This window comes from Oncorhynchus clarkii, chromosome 1 (genome assembly GCF_045791955.1).
Source record: "Oncorhynchus clarkii lewisi isolate Uvic-CL-2024 chromosome 1, UVic_Ocla_1.0, whole genome shotgun sequence".
Classification (NCBI taxonomy): Eukaryota; Metazoa; Chordata; class Actinopteri; order Salmoniformes; family Salmonidae; genus Oncorhynchus; species Oncorhynchus clarkii.
The window spans coordinates 30,327,389-30,344,299 of record NC_092147.1 but is presented as its reverse complement, the minus strand read 5'-3'; the positions used below and the strand labels follow the sequence as shown (position 1 = coordinate 30,344,299).

Genomic DNA, 16,911 nt, shown 5'->3' with positions numbered 1-16,911 from the left:
AAGAAACTCTATGACCACCACCATCTCCCCATTATAATTTCTACTCAGTTTCAATTTAGTATATAAAAAAAAAAAGTTTATCGAGTTTGTTTTCCAGCCACCAAAATACTAAATATTTCTAAAAAATAAAATACATGTTTTTTTTAAAACTCAAGACCACCTAGGGACCGGATTAGACCGCCTCGCGGGCCGGATTCAGCCCGCAGGTTGTATGTTTGACACCCCTGATCTAAGCCATTGTATTTTGGACAGTTAGCATGTGGACAGTTTATTAGTTGCTCAAACACACAAGGTGTTATTCAATACTATAGCATATTAATAGGTCAGTGACTACCCACTGGGAAAAACACTGGTTGAATCAAAGTTGTTTCCAAACCATTTCAACAACAAAAATGATATGTGATGACATTGAAAAACTGATTGGATTTGCAAAGTCATCAACGTAAGGGAATTTTTTATTTTAACCTTAATCCAATGACAGTGACATTTTTTGTTGTTGATTTCACTTTGAATTCACCTTAGTTGACAACTCAACCAAATGTAAAAACTAGAGTGCTTTATTTTGCAGCTGTCCTGGCAACAGTAGGATTGTTCAACAACACTTGAGAGGAAAGTAAAACAGGTAAGTGCACATCTCTTTCCATCTTGACAACAAATAAGTTAATAATCTCCATCATTAGATAAAGCCATGGTCTCAGGTCAGTGAGGTCACTCAACAACACATACAGTATAGCCAAGACTTAGCTAACATTATCAGCACTGTTAGGCTTAGAGGAAATAGTCAAACTAAGACATATGCAGGGTAGGGCTATGCTATGGGCCTTCCAGCCTTACTACTTGTGCCAAGAGGAGCTCCTTATTTGGCCAGATAGGATCCAGGGACCAGTCCTGACAGGCCGTTCCTCTCCACAGTCCACCAGCCATCCACACCTTGCTCAATGACCACCACCATCTCCCCTCCAGACATGGACAGCTCACCCGCACTCTAGAGACGGCAAGGACAAGTTAGGTTTAGTTGTGGTTCAAATGTAGGCTTAGATGTTGAATGCGGGCATTTAGGGTGTCAGAGCATTCTGACCTGAGCCTCATAGTCATATAGCGCCTGGTACTTCTCTCTGCTCTCTGAGATGGTTGGCTCCACTGGCTGAAATCCAGGAATGGAGGCGTACACTCCATCTGATGTGTCGGCTAAGGATTACACATGAAGTAGTTGAGGCATGCAGTTATTGGGTCAAATCACTGGCAGTTTGAAACCTCAGTACCACAGCTATTGACTGAACTCAAAGAGTAAGCCCATGTAATGTAGTGTGATGTGATATAGTGTCAGACCCTGCTTAATATTGTGGCAACAGCTACTTTTGCGTCAAGGGAACATTTGACCTGAAATCAGGTGGATGTTTGTGCCCCCTGGTGATCATGTAAATAGATGGAAAGCCTGCATGATCAGGTTATGGGCTATTAATGTATGTTTTCACATTATAATTGGAACAAAATCAACACAATGCATTGTTATGGGGAGGCATAAAAAGAGAACATACATCGTTATCCTCTCCATCTCAAATGTATTTTTTCCTGACAAGTAACAATATAATGACTGTGAAAAAACATTATCTCTCCCCGTCCACAAATGGTTTCTATTGGTACCACACTTATTTACAGTAATTGTAGCAGCATACAAACCAGTAGGTGGGGCTAATGGCTGTGAACAGTCATTGACGTTCATTTTGGAGCCAGCCGAGGAGTTGCCTTGCAAAAGGTTTGAAAACCTAAAAGTAATTAAACAGAGTTTACTTTGCTTCACATTGTAAACATGCTGTTTTGATGGTTACATGAGTTCAAATGTGCATTCTTGTAGTGCAAAAACAAATCTTAGTATCTCTAACCTCTTCATAACTCCTCCTACAAAGCGGGCACTGCCATTGGTGTCTGTCGAGGGCTCCCTCTCATAGTAGTTCTCAAACACAATGGCAGCTGGGGAGAAACCACAGGCATTCAGCAAAGCAAACTCACCCAAAGCCTAAGTAAAGAGTGTATCACAGAGACATGGCTGCACTGCAAAGTTCAAACGAAGGGTGAACATATTATTTCTCAATGAGGCCACAATATTTTACTATGGTGACATTTAAAGAGTTAATATTGAAATGTTCAGACCTGGAACATATTCATGTGCACAAACCAGGAAACAGGACAGGTGGTGTATTCTACCTACCTGGTGGACTTGAGCCAGTGCTTTTCATCTCAACAAAGCAGTTGTTGTCTACCGTGATGTCACACAGTTCAAGAGTTTTCCTCACATCCTCATAACACTGAAAGTACATTTTGGGCACGGCTCAAACACATTCAGTATACTCTTTATCATCATTACTGAGTAGTCTTACAGCTACTATACGATACAGTTGAGACACATTCTATATTTTTCTTACACACTGGTGGTATACATGGTACCATGCTTTAAAATGCTGACTAATGCTACTACTGATATTGTGGATTACAGTATGGCTTGGTAAGACAAAACAAACTTGACCAACCTCATCATCTTTGACACATTGCATTGAGAATTGGTTACAGTGGACCCAGATGGCATTCCTTAGGATGTTGATACGATCTCCCTCCTGCTGCTGAAAGACCTGCAAAACAATCCTCCATTGTACAAAATATCTATATAGAATGCTATATCCCATATCTACAGTGCCTTGCAAAAGTATTCGGCCCCCTTGAACTTTGCAACCTTTTGCCACATTTCAGGCTTCAAACATAAAGATATAAAACCGTATTTTTTTGTGAAGAATCAACAAGTGGGACACAATCATGAAGTGGAACAACATTTATTGGATATTTCAAACTTTTTTAACAAATCAAAAACTGACAAATTGGGCGTGCAAAATTATTCAGCCCCCTTAAGTTAATACTTTGTAGCGCCACCTTTTGCTGCGATTACAGCTGTAAGTCGCTTGGGGTATGTCTCTATCAGTTTTGCACATCGAGAGACTGAAATGTTTTCCCATTCCTCCTTGCAAAACAGCTCGAGCTCAGTGAGGTTGGATGGAGAGCATTTGTGAACAGCAGTTTTCAGTTCTTTCCACAGATTCTCAATTGGATTCAGGTCTGGACTTTGACTTGGCCATTCTAACACCTGGATATGTTTATTTTTGAACCATTCCATTGTAGATTTTGCTTTATGTTTTGGATCATTGTCTTGTTGGAAGACAAATCTCCGTCCCAGTCTCAGGTCTTTTGCAGACTCCATCAGGTTTTCTTCCAGAATGGTCCTGTATTTGGCTCCATCCATCTTCCCATCAATTTTAACCATCTTCCCTGTCCCTGCTGAAGAAAAGCAGGCCCAAACCTTGATGCTGCCACCACCATGTTTGACAGTGGGGATGGTGTGTTCAGCTGTGTTGCTTTTACGCCAAACATAACGTTTTGCATTGTTGCCAAAAAGTTCAATTTTGGTTTCATCTGACCAGAGCACCTTCTTCCACATGTTTGGTGTGTCTCCCATGTGGCTTGTGGCAAACTTTAAACAACACTTTTTATGGATATCTTTAAGAAAGGGCTTTCTTCTTGCCACTCTTCCATAAAGGCCAGATTTGTGCAATATACGACTGATTGTTGTCCTATGGACAGTCTCCCACCTCAGCTGTAGATCTCTGCAGTTCATCCAGAGTGATCATGGGCCTCTTGGCTGCATCTCTGATCAGTCTTCTCCTTGCATGAGCTGAAAGTTTAGAGGGACGGCCAGGTCTTGGTAGATTTGCAGTGGTCTGATACTCCTTCCATTTCAATATTATCGCTTGCACAGTGCTCCTTGGGATGTTTAAAGCTTGGGAAATGTTTTTGTATCCAAATCCGGCTTTAAACTTCTTCACAACAGTATCTCGGACCTGCCTGGTGTGTTCCTTGTTCTTCATGATGCTCTCTGCGCTTTTAATGGACCTCTGAGACTATCACAGTGCAGGTGCATTTATACGGAGACTTGATTACACACAGGTGGATTGTATTTATCATCATTAGTCATTTAGGTCAACATTGGATCATTCAGAGATCCTCACTGAACTTCTGGAGAGAGTTTGCTGCACTGAAAGCAAAGGGGCTGAATAATTTTGCACGCCCAATTTTTCAGTTTTTGATTTGTTAAAAAAGTTTGAAATATTCAATAAATGTCGTTCCACTTCATGATTGTGTCCCACTTGTTGTTGATTCTTCACAAAAAAATACAGTTTTATATCTTTATGTTTGAAGCCTGAAATGTGGCAAAAGGTCGCAAAGTTCAAGGGGGCCGAATACTTTCGCAAGGCACTGTATATCCCATGTTTACAACAATCTGTGGACCATCAGCTGGTTTGACAGAAAATATTTACGTAATTTAAGAAAAGTTTAACTGATCATACTGTACAATCCAACTTGCATTCATTGCAATGACATTAGAATATGCCTCAATGTACCTCACATGTGCTCTCATGTGTGGTTTCCCATTCTTGGCGAATCTTGTCTAGCTGTTCAATGTTTGACATGTATTGTTTTTCTGAGGACAAAGAAGCAAAGGTGGTATTCAGATAATACGCAGTTATTGACTGAATCATTTTTGAAGATTCATTGGATCCTCTGTCACAGTGGAGGGACAATATACACTAAGTGTAAAAAAACCCATTAAGAACACCTACTCTTTCCATAACAGACAGACCAGGTAAATACAGGTGAAAGCTATGATCCCTTATTGATGTCACTTGTTAAATCCACTTCAATCAGTGTAGATGAAGGGGAGGAGACAGATGAAAGGATTTTTAAGCCTTGAGACAATTAAGACATGGATTGTGTATGTGTGTCATTCAGAGGGTGAATGGGCAAGACAAAATATTTAACTGCCTTGGAACGGTGTCAGTCGCACCAGTTTGTGTCAAGAACTGCAACTCTGCTGGGTTTTTCACGCTCAACAGTTTCCAGCCAACTTGGACATCCAGCCAACTTGACACAACTGTGGGACGCATTGGAGTCAACATGGGCCAACATCCCTGTGGAACGCTTTCGACACCTTATAGAGTCCATGCCCCGATGCCCCCCAAAAAAACACCTACCTAATAACTCAATATTTGGAAGGTGTTCTTAATGTTTTGTACACTCAGTGAATATGGCCTTTAAAAATATAATCTGCAAATTGGAAGCAAATTTTAAGATTACTTAATGAAAGAGGAACTGAAACTGAAAACATTTACAACAGTTAATTTCTGGTAAACCTCAGCATTATGGTGATAAAAGGGAGACAAAAACAAATTGTCAAATCATGCTATGGCTTTTCAGCAATCTTGATTTCAAGTCTTGGACTGCCTTTATTTGGAGTACAACAGGGAATGATAGGAGCTCAATAGCCTAATATCTCTTACCTGCCTCTCCTGCTGCCTCTCTGCACTGCTTAGACTTGTTCTGCATCTGCAAACGAACAGGGAAGTTACTGTCACTGACAGGAAACGAATAAATAAATGTCAGTGCTAAAGAGTACGGAAATGATATCCCAATTACATCATGAGAAATAATTAAGTGATTTCTTTCAAGATAAACCGCCTCTACCATCTGTTCCACTGGTTAATGTACGATCACTGGAGAACAAATTGGACAAGCTCCGTTCCAGACTATTCTATCAACGGGACCTAAAGAACAGTAATATCCTATGCTTCACGGAGTCATGGCTCAAGAGTCATAAACTCAAGGGCGGGGGTGTGTCTCTTTGTTAACAACAGTTTGTGCGCAATCTCTAATATTAAGAAAGACTCGAGGTTCTGCTCGCCTGATAAGCTGTAGACCACACTATTTACCAAGAGAGACATAATCTATATTTTTTGTAGCTGTCTATTTACCACAACAAACCGATGCTGGCACTAAGACATAACGAGCTATACAGGGCCATAAGCCAACAAGAAAATGCTCATCCAGAGGCAGCGCTCCTCGTGGCTGGTGATTTTAATGCAGGAAAACTGAAATCCGTTTTACCCCATTTCAACCAGCTTGTCACCTGTGCAACTAGTGGGGGAAAAAAAAAACTCTAGGTCACCTTTACTCCTCACACAGAGGCGCATACAAAGCTCTCCTTCACCCTTCATTTGGCAATTCTGACCATAACTCTATCCTCCTGATTCCTGCTTACAAGCAAAAACTCAAAACAGGAAGTACCAGTGACACGCTCAATTAGGAAGTGGTCTGATGAAGCAGATGCTAAGCTACAGGACTGTTTATATTCCGGGATTCATCCTCTGGCATTGAGGAGTTTACCACATCAGTGACAGGCTTCATTAATAAGTGCATCAACAACGTTGCCCCCACAGTGACCATACGTACATATCCCAACCAGAAGCCATGGATTATAGGCAGCATATACACCTTGAGCTAAAGGTTAGTACTGCTGCTTTCGAGGAGCGGGACACTAACCTGGATGCTTATAAGAAGTCCCGCTACGTCCCCCGATGAACCATCTAACAGGCAAAGCATCAATACAGGACTAAGATCGAATCCTAGTACACCGGCTCATGCACTCGTCGGATGTGGCAGGGCTTGCAAACTATCATGGATTACAAAGGGAAACCCAGCTAACGGCTGCCCTGTGACACGAGCCTACCAGACGAGTTAAATGCCTTTTATGCTCACTTCGAGGCGAGCAACACTGAACCATGTGTGAGCCAGACGGATTACCAGGACACATACTCAGAGCATGCACAGACCAGCTGGCAAGTGTCTTCACTGACATTTTTAACCTCTCCCTGACCCAGTCTGTAATACCTACAGTACATGTTTCAAGCAGACCACCATAGTCCCTGTGGCCAAGAACGCCAAGGTAAATGACTATCACCCCGTAACACTCACACCTGTAGCCATGAAATGCTTTGAAAGGCTGGTCATGGCTCACATCAACACCATCATCCCAGACCCCCTGGACCCACTCCAATTCGCATACCGCCCCAACAAATATAGAGAGAACGCAATCTTGATTGCAGTCCACACCTCCCTTTCCCACTTCTACAAAAGGAACACCTACGTGGGAATGCTGTTCATTGACTACAGCTCAACACCATAGATCCCTCAAGGCTCATCACTAAGCTAAGGTCCCTGGGACTGAACACCTCCCTCTGCAACTGGATCCCAGGTGGTCAGGGTAGGCAATAACACATACACCACGCTGACACTCAACACGGGAGCCCCTCAGGAGTGCGTGCTTAGTCCCCTCCTGTACTCACAGTTCACCCACGACTGCGTGGCCACGCACTACGACAACACCATCATTAAGTTTGCTGACAACACGACGGTGGTAGGCCTGATCACCGACAACGGTGGTGGGTGCAACTCCCCCTTGGTATACTCAGTGCATGTAAAGTACCTACCTCAATTACCTCGTACCCCTGCACATCAAATCAGCACTGGTACTCCCTCTTTAGCCATGTTATTTTCTACTCCCTATATATATTCATGTTATTTGTCTTAACTCTGCATTGTTGGAAAAGGACCCGTAAGTAAGCATTTCATGGTTAGCCTACAAATATTGTCTATGAAGCATGTGACAAATAACATTTGATTTGAAATAGTAGAACAGTAATCAGAAATAACTATTTATATTTCATCACTCAGTTGAAGGGGATTGTGGCAGGAATGTGGCAGGAATCCCCATGAACATGGGTTTTGCTTTATGCCCCACACAGCAACAGTTCAGAATGTGTTTAAATTCACTCTATGATGAAAGTCAAACCATTCACTGCAATTCACATCCTCTGTTATTATTCCTACAATTCAAAACATATAGCCTACAGACTGACCTACAACTACTGTATGTTACATTTTACACAAATACTCAGGGAGCACTGTGTTACGATTTCATACAATTGAATGGTATATTTCTAAGCCTGGTTTCCATTGTCAGTTAAGTAGATGTGTTGTCCAGTGTGCATGGATAGTTTAGTGATTTACCCTTTCAGCCTGCTTGGGTGTGGTGGTGGCTGCACTGCTCATCCTCTCAGCAGCTTGCTCTGCCTCATCTGCCTCTCTGCACCTTTGGTCATAGGACCTTTTTGACTGGGAAAGGACACACAGAAAGGGAACTTGTTATCAGGTTTACAATACTACACAATGTACTTACCTCTAGGGCTGTTGCGGTGAACGTAATACCGCCACACCTGCGGTCACGAGTCATGAAGTCAGTCAAATTCCATGTGACCGTTTAGTCATGGTAATTAGGTTTCTCCATGCTCTGATGCTGTTAATGGTCATTAGTAGCCTACCAAACTTGCTAACTGCCTGGTACTCAGCACTCTATTGTCCCTCTAGTCACTGCATCAATGCAAATGTAATCGAAAATGTTATCTTTTTTTTTTATATACATTCGCCCCAAAAATGTAAAACCTGTTTTGGCTTTGTTTTTAATGGGGTATTGTGTGTAGATTGCTTTTTGTTTTATTTTTTAAATCCATTTTAAGTTAAGGTTGTAACTTAACAAAAATTTGGAAAAAGTCAAAGGGTCTGAATACTTTCCGAAGGCACTGTAAACAGGGCATGAGTTTCAAGTTTTTCGAAGATAACTTTCACCATAAAAATGCACCTTTATAATAAAAGCATTACATGCATAATCGCATTAGCGGGCACTTTTGATAATGGTGTTTTCCAGCAAATGGAACATTCATTCTTAGAACCTACAATGTGCTTATAATGTGAAGAAAAAGCCTAATAGTTTATCAACATTTTACGCTAAATGTTCAGATCTGTTGGGTCAGCCACATTGCATTTTTTTTTATGCTAGTGGTTGTACTAATTTGGGATCTATCGCATCCCACAATTGTCCCAGGCTATGTTCGGAATATTTATTTCTCGCACAAAATAGGTCAACTTTTGTACTATGGTGGATAGTAGATTGACATAGGCTAGTACTTTTGCTGTTCATTAGGCCTACTCATCTTGTTGGCTGACGAAAAGTAAATGTGGACAGTTCTTCCAATATCTTCAATATGCACCTCGGAATTCGATAAGGATGCGCGCAGTTGCGTCCCGGAAGTGTCCGTCTTCACTTGTATCTGGGGGATAGACCCGATCATGTGATGGAGAGCCATGTGAGTGAGAGGTGCTTCGGGGAGAAGGGCACAACGCAGCACTCGGGGCCCAAGGGCACCACGGCCACTGGCCGCAAAAGGCATGGATTTTTTTAGGGTGCATTACGGCCACATAAAGGGGAGGCAGCTGTGAAATTCAAGGCATTATCAAGTGGTTGTCAAATTGTGAATGAGAGACTGATGAATTGTGTATAGTCTGTGCAAAAAAACTAAGCAGAGCTCATGCCGTTCAAGCAACTTTTTTCAAATCATTATTTAAGTCGCATCATGCAGCCTTAAAATGTAATAAAAATCAAAACATATTGCCCAACATTTGTAGAACAACTAAAGTTACATTAATAACTCTAAATTAAGCATATAGGGGTAACCGTTTCCTTGTTAACCACTCAACAAAGAATAGCAGCATGTGTGAACTCAAATCATTTGGAGAAAATATACTTTCTATTTTTTTCAGCTTTGTTAAATTGTTTTCTTCATACTATAAAATAATGCATGCCACATATTTGTAAGCAAATATTGTCTGCTAAATGAACTAGTGTAGCCCACAGCCAGATCAGGACCTAACATAAGGACAACTCAGAGTATGCTATTCTGTTCTCCTGAAATACACTACATTTTCTTCATATCATACTTCTTTAGACCTGTCTAAAATAATGGATTTATTGTGAAGATGTAGGCTATATTACATGGATTTATTAGACTTTTTAAAATGTAGATATTCCAAAATAAGGGTTAAATAAAATAAAACGGTCAATTACCATGAGACTGACAGTTATTTGCTTGATAATCACCGGCTGACAAAATTGTGTGACCGCCACAGTCCTACTTAACTCCAATTATTAGATTAAGACAGCTATTATTATTTAACACTTTCATGAAGCTTCTGCCAAATAAGGAACAGAAAGTGCAATCGAGAGCGAGAGATGCATGTGCAAGCAGGGAGACTAAAATAAAACAAATAGAGCAGGATTTCCTGAGCTGAGAGTTCTGTTTTAGAGGCGCTCCCTCGGCTTGCCACTGAATGGCCCTCTTTGTTTCCTTTCTTATCTGTATGCTCTTACTGGTGCAACCTATTATTCGAGAACATTACAAATTCCCTTACCGGTATATAATTTCACCTGACAGAAAAACATTATGGTTTTCCTGAACCATACTAACTAAAGGACCTTTGAAAGTAAAGCTAAAATATCCCTGACACATTGAGTTAAGCCCTACCTACCACAGACAAACTATACGGAATAGGGTTTCACGTCACACAAAGGAGCATACAGATAAAGAAATTAAGAAGGTTTTTGGTAGGAACTGTGCTCACCTCCATTGTTTTCTTGTATAAAGACACCTTTATCTTCTGAACCTTGTCCATGACGCCTTCAAACTGAGACAGAGAAAAACATGCTGTGACTGATGCAAAAATAGCTGATCAATTACAGATCAATAGTGGATTCATCTCATCTAACCACGGATACTTTCTCTGTCCTTAAACAGCAAATGGTTAACATTTGAAATCAAAGTACATGATTTAATAGTACAACATGCTCTATGTAGATATTTACCACCATGCACAAACAATAGATTGTCTTTAGGCCTTGTTTAGGTGAAAGCTAAAAATGTCAAACCAAAACCTTTTTTCTCTGCTCTTTCTGTCGATCCCTGAACTGTTCCATCCTCTTGACCTCTTCCTTTAACATCCCAGAGAGCTGTATGTGTAGGTTCCCAATGTTCTCAATTTCTACAAAACATGACGTAACACAACATTACAAATCTGGGATGAAGTGGTGCTGCTTACAGATGTTTCAACTCCATAGCTAGAAGTGGACAATTAAAATTCTGTTCTACTTACGGACTTTGAGTTGGTCAATGGATGCTCTCAAAGTGCTGTGAAAAGAATATAACTGTGAGAAAGTGCAAATACATTTATTTTACACAATACATTATCACACACACACCTCTCTCTCTACCAAAACTTAAGGCATTTCGTTTCCATGAATCTTGAGAGCAGAGCTACTCACCTGATCTCACAGAGACCCCCTGCCTTGCGTGCAATCATCACTAACTCCTTGCCATATCTCTCTTCAGCAGATGCCCTATCCAATGGAAACACAATATTTCTTAACTTATAATTGTGACATAATATAACTTCATACACAATGTAGGAACTGCTTTGCTTTCACTAACTACCTCATCTTCAAGAGCTCCTCCATGTCTTTGCACATCCGTCGACCCTCACAGAGTCTCTGGATGAGAGCCTCATATCCCACATTACTGATGAAATCCACTCCCTACAACCATACAGAATCATAGCATTATCTTAACTTAAAAGAAAATGCAAAGATTTAATACAAAGGTACAAAGAAAGTCCTTTTCGAAAAATAGATGCAAACATTCATCTTTCAGTTACAGCAGCTTTTGACACTTTTACAGATTTATGGTGTTTGTCAAAACAAAATGCTTTCATGGATGCCGTGTATAATAGTATTGAATGCCAGTGCATGTGAAAGTTAAATGACACATATCACATACTGTAGTAGGCCTTCAGTGGAGATGTTGCTGGCCCACACTGTATCACTCATACCTTATACTACATACCACCCAGTTTCCACAGGAAAACAGTCATAAATAGTAGTTTGGTCATAAAAACCCCTTAGCAGCCACAAAGGATTCCACTGTTGACCGCCTCATGTATCAACAGCAAACCATTGACTGTCGTCTGTTAGCTGAACTTTGGCTTATGCATGATTGTGTACTATGTGAAGTAAAACATTTATAAATGAATGTACAATACAGAATGACAAATACAGGTATTAGTATTGCACAAGTGTTATACAATATCAAACATAATTCAATGCCAAACTATTTCATACAAAGTAATAAGAAAAAAATGCACAATAAAGTAATTTATTTGCAAAGGTTAGAATGGGATTATTGCACTGAGCCTGCTATGCAAATCAACCCAGAAGTTATTTGTAGTTTTGTAGATTACAGTTGACAATGCATCACAGTCAGAAGATCAAATACAGAAAGATAAGAGCCTGTTTTACAGGAAACTCAGCATAGAGGTACTGACACTCAGAAATGAGCAATCCAGCCAAGAGAATAAGTTAAACAATGTTCTGTGGGCCTAGTTATTTAGATAAATTACTAAATATAACACACTAGCACATTTATTAATGCCACACGTTGAAAAGCAAGTTTCCACATAAAATAATTACACAAGTACATTTCTTCATCATAGCATATGAAATAAAGTTTTAGTCTAGTGTGTTTAGAAAAAGAACAAGGTTGGCTGTGAGACCATAGAACAAACGTTTGCAAAGACGACAATCTGAGAGCCAATGAAAAAAACAAAGTATAATTTAGTAAAGGGCTTCCTCTGACACAGGTGTACTGCCTCAGGTGTTGTTACCACAATACAGTTTGGATCAAGCAGTAAATAATTTAGCTGTCTCTGCTGATAGCCTCTGTGCAGCGCATTTTTTTTTTTAATTACTCAATCTATATGATCTTTATGGATAAGATAAGGTTGAGGTATCAACGTGGTTAGTCAAAAGTAAAGACATTAAAGTGAACTCACCCAAAATACATCTTGGAATTGTAAAGTCATCTCAGCAGTAGATCAAATGTGATATCCTCTGTGAGGGCATTCAGTAAAGAAGGCACTTATGGTTCTTTGAGGCCGGATCAAAGCCAGTGAAAATTATAATGCCACACACAGGAAACACCCAGTCAGTAGACATGGCTTGAAGTTAACTCGTTTGACTCAAATGAGGAAGAGCTTCAGTGTGATGTTAGCTAACACAGACAGCCTGCATCCAAGATAACATTAAAATGTGGTTGTCATTTGAAAGATGGATACCCTAAAAACATTGAAAAACCTATTCAGAAATGTTACATGTAAATCATTAAGACTTCTTGAACTGAGAAAATATATATACAGTACCAGTCAAATGTTGGGACACACCTACTCATTCATGGGTTTTTCTTTATTTTGACTATTTTCTACATTGTATAATAATAGTGAAGATATCAAAACTATGAAATAACACATATGGAATCATGTAGTAACCAAAAAGTGTTAATACAAATCTAAATATATTTTAGATTATTCAGATTATTGCCTTGATGACTGCTTTGCACTCTCTTGGCATTCTCTCAACCAGCTTCACCTGGAATGCTTTTCCAACAGTCTTGAAGGAGTTCCCACATATCGGTCCAACTCATCCCAAAACATCTCAATTGGGTTGAGGTCAGGTGATTGTGAAGGCCAGGTCATCTGATGCAGCACTCCATCACTCTCCTTCTTGGTCAAATAGCCCTTACAAAGCCTGGAGGTATGTTGAGCCATTGTCCTGTTGAAAAACAAATGATAGTCCCACTAAGCGTCAACCAGATGGGATGGCGTATCACTGCAGAATGCTGTGGTAGCCATGCTGCTTAACTGTGCCTTGAATTCTAAATAAATCCCTGACAGTGTCACCAGCAAAGCACACCCATACCATCACACTTCCATGCTTCACGGTGGGAACCACATTCGGAGATCCGTTCACCTACTCTGCATCTCACAAAGACACGGCGGTTGGAACCAAAAGTCTCAAATTTGCACTCATCAGACCAAAGGACAGATTTCCACCGGTCTAATGTCCATTGCTCGTGTTTCTTGGCCCAAGCAAGTCTCTCCTTATTGGTGTCCTTTAGTAGTGGTTTCTTTGCAGCAATTCGACGATGAAGGACTGATTCACGCAGTCTCCTCTGAACAGTTAATGTTGAGATGTCTGTTTTTATTTTATTTAACCTTTATTTATCTAGGCAAGTCTGCTAATTGAACTCTGTGAAGCATTTATTTGGGCTGAAATTTCTGAGGCTGGTAACTCGAATGAACTTATCCTCTGCAGCAGAGGTAACTCTGGGTCTCCCTTTCCTGTGGCGGTCCTCATGAGAGCCAGTTTCATCATAGCGCTTGATGGTTTATGCGACTGCACTTAAAAAAAAAACTTTCACAACACAACTGATTGGCTCAAAACATTAACATGAAAGAAGTTCCACAAATTAACTTTTAACAAGGCACACCTGTAAATTGAAATGCATTCCAGGTGACTACCTCATGAAGCTGGTTGAGAGAATGCCAAGCGTGTACAAAGCTGTCATCTAGGCAAAGGGTGGCTACTTTGAAGAATCTCAAATATATTTTGATTTGTTTAACACTTATTTGGTTACTACATGATTCCATGTGTTATTTCAGTTTGTCGTCACTATTATTCTACAATGCAGAAAATAGTAAAAATAAAGAAAAACCATGGAATAAGTAGGCGTGTCCAAACTTAACTGTTATTGTACATCACAGTAAAAAAAAAAAAATCTGTTATAATTCGTCATGTGACACATGCAGTTGCCTTCCATAGTCTGTTACTTCACTATTCATAAAAACATCTTGATTTTTCAAAACCTCTGCCTCTGACAGTTTCCCATCACCATCTTGGTCCATTTCTTTGATGAGGTGAACAGCCTGTTAAAACATAAGAGCAAAGCAAAAGAACTCAAGCAAACTGAAGACAACTGATAGATACAGCCACTTTTAATGGGGATACCATTCATACCAACCAATGTATAAATGTTTCCATACCCTGACAGCACTTCACAGGAACTAATATGTTATAATCAAATTAGAAATGGCACTCCTAGAGCACCCTAGTGAGGCATGGCTGTCCATGTAATGCAGAGACACGGTAGTATAGGGGTTACTCACCTCCTCCCGTGCAGAGCCATAGCTGTTAGGGGCCACCCAGCGGAGCTGCTCCTCTCGATTCAACTTGCCATCCTTGTCTTGATCATAGAGGTCGTCAAAGCGGACAGTTTCCTCAATCTCCCACTTTGATGGGTCATCCTCCTCTGAAGTACACAAACACACATTACTACAGCAGGAAAGCCAACTGAGCCCTTACAAACCATTATATGTTGAGAAAAACACAGAAAGCATTCTTCTGTGCTTACCATTAGTTCGAACATTTCCAATAAATTCACGTAGACTGATGAACCCATCTTTATCTGTGTCATATTCACTCAACACATCTTCAACGGCAAAATCCTAAAATAAAAAAATAGCAAAATATTACCACACCAAACATTTGATTCTGCTCATGTGGATACAAATGTAAACAGCTTGTGGAAATGTCTTACAGCCATGTAATCCACTTCTGATGGGTGTGTAAATGCAAGAAACTCAGTTAGGTTAAGGCCTGGTGTGCCACCCATATCAGCAAAATCAAAGCGCTTCTTTTCCTTTAAGTGGAGCTAAAAAGGAAAAGATTGATAAGTACTGTGAGGTGTAGAGCATGTGCAATCCATATGTTGTCAACAATAAAATAAAGGCTGGTACAACTAAGATGATCATACAAATCTGAGTGACTCTTCCTCTGGATCCTCCAGAAAAGCATTCTCATCAATATTAATGACTCGTTCATGGACAACCATGTTGTATTCTTCCCACGACACAACACCATCGTTGTTGGTGTCAAATTCAGGGAAGCGCTCCTCTGCATCATCCAATGCATATTTCTTGTAGACATGTTGAATCCATAGTGTGATCTCCTCTGTAGTGACAAAATATTACACATACTGTACAGGCAGTAGATTACACATACAGTATCCATACTGTATGAATTTTTTATAACAATGTGGGATTCATTTTTCATATGAAAGTCAAAATACATCCTAAAACAAAGGCATTTTTTTAAATGTATTTTTACCTGAGGTTAAATGTTTGTCAGAATCTGTATCAATCTTCTTCAGGATTTCCATAATTTTGTTCCTTTGCTCAGCTGGACTAAGTTTCTTTATTCCATCTTCTTCCTAAAAACCCAAGTTATAGAAATGGTGAGATAGCAAATATGACTGAAAGGGGATATTATTCAGATGATAGAGAGAAATGACAACCTCAGTTCCCAATAGGAGATCCATGTCGTGCTCGGGGCTGTGCTGATGACCCACATAATGATCTTCATGATTGTGGGAGCTCTCTCCAAAGGCACAGTGCATTACAAGCAATGCAATGGGTATAACTGAGTATTTCATCTATGATGGAGAAAAAAAAGCGTCATGTTATGATTTTAGCATTCTTCGTAAACTTTAAGAATATAGATTAACAATCATAGAATATGTATTTCACATATCAATTGTGTAACCGTCTGGTTCTGGTTCACCTACTATTAGCTGTATGAAACGCGAAGACAATAGCGCTGAGTTACTTGGTGTGGTCGACATTAAAGAGACTGGACCGTTTGGGCTACAACAATACAGTACTGTTGCTAGCTAGGTAACAACTAACGTTAGCAACCAAAGTGTTGCTGTCAGTCATTGACCCCCCTCAAAAACATACCATGACAAACAATAAATAAAATGTTACTTGGCTGATGTAACGTTCGGTTACAAGGACGCTAACTAGCTATTGTTAGCTAATAATGCTGAGCATTTTCCTGAAATAAACTGAGTTGTTGACAATGAATGTCTGACGAATTTGGGGATTCTGAACTGGTCAGACGTTTGGTCAAGTTAGCTGAGTGACTTCCAGACTATTTTAGGAGAACATTATGTCGTAAACAAACCTTTGCTTGTGCCAATTCCTCGTTCCAGCTCGCAAAATCTGGGTTAAAATTTGAGTAACGTCCAATAATGATGAGGATTCCAGGAGCAAGAGGACACGAGCAGATTGACTTGACAAAAAAAAAAAACGTTACTTCATATGTGTCCCGCCCATTTATTTGGTTGCCATGGTTGCCATGGTTGAAAGTTTAAATTCCACCCCTAGCCTCAATTCTTGTTTTGTGATTGGTTTATATTT

The 16,911-nt window shown here is 40.0% G+C and overlaps 2 protein-coding genes across 2 annotated transcripts; both read right to left on the bottom strand.

Moving 5' to 3' along the window:
• Positions 1 to 439: 439 nt before the first annotated feature.
• Positions 440 to 12,846, bottom strand: LOC139405078 (proline-serine-threonine phosphatase-interacting protein 1-like). Its single transcript, XM_071147563.1, has 15 exons — positions 12,652 to 12,846; positions 11,259 to 11,359; positions 11,090 to 11,164; positions 10,921 to 10,955; positions 10,703 to 10,809; positions 10,393 to 10,455; positions 7,948 to 8,052; positions 5,382 to 5,427; positions 4,446 to 4,525; positions 2,529 to 2,627; positions 2,210 to 2,306; positions 1,884 to 1,971; positions 1,681 to 1,766; positions 1,079 to 1,188; positions 440 to 985 (listed from the first exon to the last, which is right to left on the bottom strand). The coding sequence occupies exons 1-15, from the start codon at positions 12,679 to 12,681 to the stop codon at positions 857 to 859; spliced, it is 1,251 nt and encodes a 416-aa protein (XP_071003664.1). The 5' UTR covers positions 12,682 to 12,846; the 3' UTR covers positions 440 to 856.
• On the bottom strand, positions 11,960 to 16,812 carry LOC139405197 (reticulocalbin-2-like). Its single transcript, XM_071147663.1, has 8 exons — positions 16,676 to 16,812; positions 16,008 to 16,145; positions 15,821 to 15,923; positions 15,468 to 15,664; positions 15,252 to 15,365; positions 15,066 to 15,159; positions 14,821 to 14,963; positions 11,960 to 14,580 (listed from the first exon to the last, which is right to left on the bottom strand). Exons 2-8 carry the CDS (start codon positions 16,143 to 16,145, stop codon positions 14,437 to 14,439), a joined length of 933 nt encoding a protein of 310 aa, XP_071003764.1. The 5' UTR covers positions 16,676 to 16,812; the 3' UTR covers positions 11,960 to 14,436.
• Positions 16,813 to 16,911: the final 99 nt, after the last annotated feature.

Bases quoted from the DNA above. Each gene is read 5' to 3' on its own strand.
- LOC139405078 (XM_071147563.1), bottom strand. From the start codon at position 12,681: ATGACTTTACAATTCCAAGATGTATTTTGG. The intron at 10,956-11,089 runs GTGAGTAGCTCT...TTCTTTTCACAG, and splicing joins GGGGGTCTCTGTGAGATCAG to CACTTTGAGAGCATCCATTG. The intron at 1,767-1,883 runs GTTAGAGATACT...AATTACTTTTAG, and splicing joins GTAGGAGGAGTTATGAAGAG to GTTTTCAAACCTTTTGCAAG.
- LOC139405197 (XM_071147663.1), bottom strand. From the start codon at position 16,145: ATGAAATACTCAGTTATACCCATTGCATTGCTTGTAATGCACTGTGCC. The intron at 15,160-15,251 runs GTAAGACATTTC...TTTTTATTTTAG, and splicing joins CAGAAGTGGATTACATGGCT to GATTTTGCCGTTGAAGATGT. The intron at 14,581-14,820 runs GTGAGTAACCCC...ATGTTTTAACAG, and splicing joins ATGGCTCTGCACGGGAGGAG to GCTGTTCACCTCATCAAAGA.